Genomic DNA, 9,087 nt, shown 5'->3' with positions numbered 1-9,087 from the left:
GCTGTAGCTCAAGTGGTAGAGCGCTTGCCTTGAGCTGAAGAGCTGAGGGACAGCGCCCAGGCCCAGAGTTCAAGCCCCACGACTGACCAAAAAAAAGAATCTCATGGATTTTCCTGCCTGGGATGGAAGAATCTCATGGATTTTCCTGTCTGGGCTGGCTTCTAACTGTGATCCTCAGATTTCAGCCTCCTGAGTAGCTAGGATTACAGGACTTGGCAGCTGTTTTAATTGTGGCTCTCAACCCCCATTTTTCTCCTAAAGTCAAGTTAGCCATGATACCGCTTTAGATCAAATTTCTTGAGACTTACTACTAAATGATTCTCACAAGTATTTTAAATAAAAAGGAAATGTTTGGTATTTTAACATTAAGACAACCTCACTTAGATTAATAATTATCCATGAAGGGCATACATTTTGAAAATTATAACAATTCTCTTATAACATTACTCAAAACAACATTGTAGATTTGGATTGTTATAAAATTATTATGGCATTATCTTTAGTATCTTATTATTTCAAAAAATTAATAAGAATATTTTTCTTGAGAGGAAGAATTCAACTTGAGACCTACTTAAGTCCTGGAAGATCTTTAACACTTGCAGTTATTTCTCCAGCTTCTGGAACAAGTTTTTCCACAAGTTCGAGAGGTCCCCAGAAGGATTTATTTTGTCCAAGGAAAGTTTTCTTTGCTAAAGGCAAGAAAAACAGAAACAAAGTAGTATTTCAATATTCTTTATACTATAAATGCTCCCTTAACACCCTCTCTCTCTCTCTCTCTCTCTCTCTCACACACACCTGCCATCTAGTCAATATTCTTTTCAGGATCTAATCCTAGGTCCTTAGATAGTTTTAAAATTATTCATGCTTTCAGAACAGATACGAAAATATAAATTTCCTTCCAAGACTCAATCCTTCCCTCTTTTAGGAAAAATTAGCTCTGTAATATAATAAAACATTTTAACAATTTAGTACTTAAAACCATGAGGACTGGGTACTGGTGGCTCATGGCTGTAATTTTGGCTACTCAGGAGGCTGAGTTCTGAGGATCATGGTTCAAAGCCAGCCTAGGCAGAAACATCCGAGACTCTTATCTCTAATAAACTACTCAGAAAAATCTGACATTGTGGTTCAAGTGGGAGAGCTCTAGCCTTGAGCAAAACCAGCTCAGGGATAGTGCCTAGGTCCTGAGTTCAAGCCCCAGCACCAGCATACACATACACAAACAAAACAAAAACAACAGAAAAAAACCCATGATGTATTGGTGAAAAAAAAAAAAAAACCAGACTGTTTTCCAACCTGACTATTGGAAGAGAGGAAGGAACAAGCAAAGCTTTGAAAGACCAGGTCTTGCCTCAAAAGCTAATGGTTAAGTGAAAAGAACTCTGAAGCAAGTCATGAAACATTGTGCCTGCTCTTTCCAGATTCACTTATGTGACCCCGGGCAAGTCATGTCCCATTCTAGGCATAACTATCCTGTCAATTAGGTGGAACTGTCACACTAGATTTAACTGTAATAGCCCTCCCCAATACATGTAAGGATCTGTATTTATTAAAGCCTTGAAAGTCCTTTAAGCCAACCACATGCAACCTTTAACATATAGGTTGCATTCCTATGGATTAACATTACTAACTCAAGATTCTTATTCTTTGGCTGTACAAGGAGTGCTTTCTCTTTTGACTATCGGTTGCTAGGATCCTGCTGCATGCACATTTGTAGTTTTTGAAGCCATATCCTACCTTTTAAACCATGTTTTAGACAGTGCTCCATCACCACGAAAAATTGCTGGAGGGGTGCATAGTCAGAGTCCAGAGTCCTTCCCAGGTTCAGAGCTGATTCAATCAAGCCTTTGATACTCAGCTTGGCCATGTTCATCAGGTTCATGCGTTCATTAGCCATGAGATAATTAGGATCTACATTCAAAGGGGGAGAGGAGGAAGCCTGGTTACTGGAAACAGTACATGGTCAAATGGAGTTTAAGTTCACCATGCCGATACTTGCATGGATCATATAAAGCAATTCATAGAAAGGTGAAGTCATTGATTTCTTGTGATTAACCAAGGAAGTGGCACTATACTATTACTACTATAGTCTGCTTGACCACATGTTCACTGTAAAAAAAAAAGTCACTTTCCCTTAAGAATTATCTTTGATAAAGTAGTAAAAATTAATTATTTTATCAACTCTTAAGTCTTCTTTGTTTTTTTTTGGTCCGGTCGTGGGGCCTGAACTCTGGGCCTGGGCGCTGTCCCTCAGCTCTTCAGCTCAAGGCTAGCACTCTACCTACCACTTGAGCCACAGCGCCACTTTCCAGCTTTTTTCTTTTTGCTTATGTGGGGCTGAGGAATCGAACCCAGGGCCTCGAGCATGCAAGGCAATCGCTCTACCACTGAGCCACCTTCCCAGCCCCAACTCTTAAGTCTTAAAAACAGTCTTTTAATATTCTCACCACCACTTCTGCCGCCACCCTATCTGGGCATCCATCAGAGTCACCTACAGTGCCCCTCGCACACAGGCCTCTCTGCTTCCACTCCTATCTACCCCTTTGTACTCTTCAGTTTATGGTGCTCTAAAACAGAGTCAGTTTGCCGGAAAAAGGATAAAGTGCTTAAACAAACTAGTCTAGGCATACAATTTCCTTACTTAATTTGTACTTAACACCATTCTTACTAACTAAGCATTCATAATGTATATGCAGTACCAAACTTTAATTCCCTTCCATCTCTCTCTTTTTTTTTTTTTTTAACAGGTCTCACCATGTAACCCAAGCTGGCCTTAAACTCATGACTCTCCTGCCTCAGACTCTCAAATGCGGGAGGGACTATGGGTGCACGCCACTATGTCCAAAGCTAATTCCCAAGTTCTGTTTATTTTGTTGTTGGATTTTTTTTTGTGTGCTGCTATAAGGGCTTGAACTTTAGATCTTGCTGAGCTTTTTCACTCAAGGCTGACAATCTACCATTTAAACTATACTTCTACTTCTGGCCTTTTGCTGATTAATTGGAGATAAGACTTTCACAGATTTGTCTGTTCTAGCTGACTCCAAACCTTGATCTTCAAATCTCAGTCTCCTTAGCAGTTAGAATTATTGTGAGTCATTGGTGCCCAGCTACTCCCAAGTTTTTAAGATTCAGGATAGCATGTAGCATTCCCAACCACAGAGATACAATATTTGAGGAAAAGAACTATTACATTTAATCTGATAGAACTCAACAAAGGCTGGGCCCTTCTTATTGCTACCTTAATGGCTTCTTATAAGAAGCGATGCAACAGTCAACAGTATAATCATTTTACAGGGAAGAAAAATAATGAGAAGAAAGTCTTAACTGCTCTGCATCAACTCCTGTGACTTTGGACAAGTCACATTCTATCCTATGCCTATCAGATTATTGTAGCGGACCCACGATACAGCCAATGATCAATGACAGCCACAGACCAGATCCCGCACGCCCAACTCCAAACTCTGTGCCTGACCACTATAATCTACTTACAAATGAATTAAAGACTCTTCAGTTTTGTTTATCCTTTCCTTCTCCTGGCCATTTTTTTTTACGTAGTTACCTTATTTTTGTCTTCTATTTTTCCTTTTTGAGACAGGGTGTTGCTTTGTAGTCCTGCCTTATCCCCCTTCAGTGCTAGGATTACAAGTATCTACCACCACATCTAGCTATACTTATTGCCACTGAATTATCCTTCTTTTAGGCACGTTAGTGAGAGTTAAGTATTCTAACTTTCAACTGTTCAAGAGCATTTGGACTTGAATTTGATATGAAAGCTGTTGTTCTTTCCATTATGCCAAACATCAAATATAACAAATTTCTGTTAGAAACTACAAAAGGTCTAGATCTAACCTCTTCTTAGAAGACCAAGATACTAATAAAAATATGCTTCCATATTACAAATAAGCAACTTACTACAAAACTGAGACTATTTTATGAAATTCATACCAAGTAATTTTTTTCATTTATATACCTGTCACAGCTGGATGAGCAGTTAAAAGAATAATTTCTAAACTAATCACATTCTAAACTAGTAATTAAGCTTAGAGACAGCTGTAACTATACAAATCTTAATTTGTAGTATTGTCATTTTTAGGCAATATTTTACTTAATTACTTTATTAAACAATTACTTTTCAGATAGTGTCTCACTATACAGTCCAGGAATTTCCCAGTGTATGTGGCTTAGGCATTTTTTTTCTTGAGATTGTAGAGGAATGTTTATAGAGATTGGAATCTCCCTAAAACTGAAAAGTAAATGGCAGGAGACTTTGACTGAAGTTAAACTACCTGTATCTAACATTTGCTGCTTCAAGTTTGAAGACCATAAATTCAGGAAGCAGTAACGAAAGTAAGCAAGGCTATTATTCAGAGATTACAACCTGATTCCATCCTACTGAGAACTAGTCCCAGAGGAAGAACTAGATTAAGTAAAACATCATAATATTTTCCCAGAAGTGGTGATGGACTTTTACTAACTAAGCTATCTACTGTACATTGTCTGATTTTGTTCTTGGAATTGGTAGCAAAAATGTTCAAGACTTCCAATTAGGGACCAACATACATGAGCTAGGTTAGTGTCTATTAGAATAAAACTTCTGCCACCTTAAATATCATTAATGCGATGCTATAACTTATTTAGACTTACTTGTAACAAATATAAACAAGTATCCATTTTCAGAAAATATTTCTGTCAACCCTGGAACTAAGGACATTTTAATCTAGATAATTCTTATTCATGGTGTCAATTAGTTACATTTTTTATCCACTAGATGTCAGTAACATCCTCCAGGAAAGGCATAACTAAGTTGGATATCACCAAATATCCATGAAGAAAAGGCAAGCCTCTTCCCGTTGAGAGTCAAATAAGCCAAACAAAAAGTAGGGTAATTTGACTACTGCTCGTAAGAAGTTAAAAACAAAAGTGAACTTCTCATGTTAATTAAATTAAAAATTAAATGTAGACTATGACTAGTACTTAAATTACTAGTGAAAAGTATAGGTTATGAAAATGAATATTATAAATATTAGATTATTCACTTGATTTGTTATAGACTAAGATAATTTTTTTCCTTTTTTTTCTTTTCTTATGGTACAAGGTTTGAAATCAGGTCCCAATACTTGCTAAGCAAGTGCTCTTTTCTTCTCAGTTTGTTATTTGTCCTGAAATTCGAGTATAAAATGGTATCACAGTGTACAAAGGGCTGTGATGTGATAAGAAGAAGGTAAAGTCTTATGCCACTTTGGCGTAGATTTGGATGTTGGTTATTTGAGTGTGTAGTGTGTAAAAATATACTGAGCCTGACACTTACAACGTGTAATCATTTCTCTGTACTTTGGACATTTAACTACAAAAAGTTTTAAAAAGTATTATACTTTATAACCTAGAAAGTGATTTTAGGAAACATAAATTTCCATCTGAGGGTATATAACTCAATGAGTAATTGCCTAACATGTATAATGCCCTGTGTGCTATTGCCAGTCTCTATATAAAAAAAACACACAATTTACACATCATTACCCATATCTTTTTCTAAGGAAAAAAAAAAGATTGTTTACAATTTTCATAGTTCTAACATTTACCATCTATTAATACCGACCTTTCATTCAGTTTTCTTTTCAGTAGATCAAACATTAACATGCTAGCTCTAGAGGTAATAAATATTAAGTTTTGCCATCAAAATGCTTGCTATCTATCCAATTTGGCTAATAAGGAATTCAGGAGAACAGAATGGGGCAATACACAGTGAACATTTAAAATTCAGGATAAACTTTGTAATCTTGGACAAAGATAATTTTATTCCAAGGCAACTAATTATTCTTTTTTGTATATATTAATTTTATGATTTATTTCATATGACATAGATTGTTTTTATGCCAGGTACCAGTAGTCACGCCTATAATCCTAGCTCCTCAGGAGGCTGAGATCTGAGGATCATGGTTCGAAGCCAGTCCAGGCCAAAAAGTCCATGAGATTCTTATGTCCAATAAACTATTCAGAAAAAGCCAGATGTGGAGCTGTGGCTCAAGTGGTAGAGCACTAGCACTGAGCACAAAGAGGCTCAGGGACAGTGCCCAGGCCCTGAGTTCAAGCCCCAGGATCAGCAATAAATAGTTTTTACATTAGATGAAATATACACATTCTATGGAGTCAAATTCCCCTTATTTTGAAGGCTAAGAGGGTAGATATTACATCAATTTAGGCTTTCAGGAAGGCTATGAATACAGTACAATTTCTTCTCCCAATGGGTGCTTCTATGGGAAAGTTTGAGATGCACTTCTAATACATTGCAGTAAGAATGCCTATACACAGCATACTATGCAACTATACACAGGGGTAAAGTATCAACCTAACTCCTTAGTTTTCCTTCAGTCAGGTGTATATCTGTGAGTTCTCAGAATATCAGACTTTTGAATTCAGTCTTGAAGAACAAAAACACATTAGTTAGAGAAAGAAGGGGTAAAAGTAGAGTCGTAAAAAGGACAAATAGATCTGGTAAAGGTACAGAACTATGAAAGAACATATTCAGAACAACATAACTGAAAGCTGCCAAGAGGTTATGATGCACATAGGTAAAAGCTGAGAATGTGATAAGACAAGGAAAGGGATAGATTGTTAACGAACTTTCTTAATGAGGCTAGCCCCTCCCCACACTGGGGCTAGAATTTAGGGCCTGAGTACTCTCCTGTATCTTTTTTGCTCAAGGCTAGTGCTCTGCCCTTTGAGCCACAGCTCCAAGTTTGGTCTTTTTCTGGTTACGTAAAATTAAGGGTCTCACAGATTTTCCTACACAGGATGGCATTGAACCAAGATCCTAATATCTCAGCCTCCTGAATAACTAGGATTACAGATATGAGCCCTGGTGATGGTATGGAATCTAGATTTTACTCTTAAGTTACTGAAGATTTTAATATAAGGTATGAAATCTGAATTTTAAGCTGGGTGCTAGTGGCTTATGCCTATAATTCTAGCTACAGAGAAGGCTGAGGTCTGAGGATCAAGATTCTCACACAAAGAATCTTCACAGAATAGACTAAGAATAGATGGCTTAAGTACAGACATCTCTCAATCACTTCAATAATGAACAGTTAAACCCTTCATAAACTATTCAAAAGAATAGAAAAGGAAGGAACTCCCTATTTCATCCAGTGAGATCAGTATTTTCTGGAGGCCAAAATCAAAGAGAGACATAAACAGTGATATTCCTTATGACTGTAAATACAAAAATCCTCAACCAAATAATGGCAAACCAACTAGCAACATGCAAAAATGGAAGTGGGATTCGTAGCAGATGTAAAGCGTGTCTAACATACAGAAATCAATTAAGGACATTGATGAAAGCAAACTAGGCAACTCAAGGGCGGTGATGGGAGGGAGGGAATGAGAGGGAACAGCTGTTACTAAGCAAAAGGAAAGAAATGTACATATTACTCTATTTGTAAAAAAAATTAGCTGTATTGTTGAAGGTCATAGAGTTCATAAACAATATTGATTGAGATAATGATGACTATCATTGTGAAGACTAAAAAGTGTTTGAGAATTAAAAAAAAAATCAATATAATACTCCAAATGAACAGACTAAAGAACCAATGCCATATGATCACTTCAATATAAACAGGCAAAGTATTTGACATATCTGATACTCTTTAATTTAACACAAATAACTAGGAAGAAAAGAGAATTTCTTCAACCTGACATAAGGAACCTACAAACAATTCACACCTAAGGAATCAGTGAATGGTGAAAGACAAAGGCTTTCCCAAAGATAAGGAACAAAAAAATAAAGTCCACTGTGGCTACTTCTAATCAACACTGTGGGTGGGCCTAACCAGGACAGTCAAGAAAACAAAGGCATATAATAGGTCACCTCAATGTCTCATTCTCACCAGTAGATAGAACATTTAGACCAAAATAACTCAACAATGGTTCTCAAAACAGCAATACCATTGTTGACAAAGACTTAAGAGGTAATTCCAACTACTTAAAGATAATTTAAAAATGAAAAATAAGGGTCTAGGAAGGTGGCTCAGTTGTAGAGTGCTTGCCTTGCATACATGAGGCCCTGGGTTCGATTCCTCAGTACCACATAAGCAAAAAAAAAAAAAAAAGGAGGAAGTGGCGCTGTGGCTCAAGTGGTAGAGCACTAGCCTTGAGCTGAAGAGCTGAGGGACAGTGCCCAGGCCCAGAGTTCAGGCCCACGACCAACCAAAAAATAAAATAAAATAAGGAAACGGGCTGATGGAGTGCCTCAAGAGGTAGAATAACCTGCTTAGCAAGAATGAGGGCCTGAGTTCAAACCCCAGTACTGCCACAAACAAGCAAACAAACACGTAGCCAATGGTAAGATGGCAACACTTCTCAATTCAATACACATTCAAAGCAATCTCTAGTTTCCGTATCTTGAGAGTTCATTTCGATTCGCATCATTGTATAACATCAAATGTACATAGCTACTGAGCTACTGTGATCTTCAGCTAGGACTATCCTAGACATATACTAATTATTACAAATGAGGAAAACCATGGAACCTATGTTTCTTTGGTCTGGCTTACTTTACTTAATATGATTTTTTCTAAAACTTTCCATTTCCTTATGAATTTATGTCTTTGTTTTTGTTTTAAATGTACTTTGTGAAGTTCTTTTTTCCCCCCTTTGGTTTATCCCCTGTTTTCACTTTTTTTGACTTTGGTATTCTGTGTCCTGTATATGTTTACCTGATTTAGGGAAGGGAAAGGGAATAACAAAATAGTGAGAAAAAGGACAAAGGGTGAACCAATGCAACAGTGATACTCACAATACACTATGTTGGAAATGAGCTTTACAACTTGGTGTGTGTGGGGGAAGCGGGGAGAGAAAGTGGGAGAAAATGAGGGAGAGGGTAACACTGTTCGACAAGAAAAGTACTCATTACCTTACTTATGTAACTGTATTGCCTCTGATATCACCCTGACAATAAAATAAAATATTTTAAAAAATCTCTATCAAGGGGGGGGCAGGGAGGATTGGGGGGCAGGGGGAGGATGGGAAGGGATGGGAAGGGGAAACAAAGGAGGAGGCTACAATGCTTGATAAGAAATGTACTCATTATCT

The 9,087-nt window shown here is 37.2% G+C and overlaps 1 protein-coding gene across 1 annotated transcript in view; it reads right to left on the bottom strand.

The window, feature by feature from the left end:
* The window catches only part of Rufy3 (RUN and FYVE domain containing 3), a 71,440-nt gene that overhangs the window by 41,158 nt on the left and 21,195 nt on the right, over nt 1-9,087 (bottom strand). The window contains exons 2-3 of the mRNA XM_013020179.1: nt 1,738-1,911; nt 572-689 (exon numbers count right to left, since the gene is read on the bottom strand). Coding sequence (XP_012875633.1) covers nt 572-689; nt 1,738-1,911 — 292 coding nt within the window. The remainder of the gene's footprint in view (nt 1-571; nt 690-1,737; nt 1,912-9,087) is intronic.

This window comes from Dipodomys ordii, unplaced genomic scaffold (genome assembly GCF_000151885.1).
Source record: "Dipodomys ordii isolate 6190 unplaced genomic scaffold, Dord_2.0 Scaffold49, whole genome shotgun sequence".
NCBI classification, from domain to species: Eukaryota; Metazoa; Chordata; class Mammalia; order Rodentia; family Heteromyidae; genus Dipodomys; species Dipodomys ordii.
This window is presented reverse-complemented; position numbering and strand designations above follow the sequence as displayed.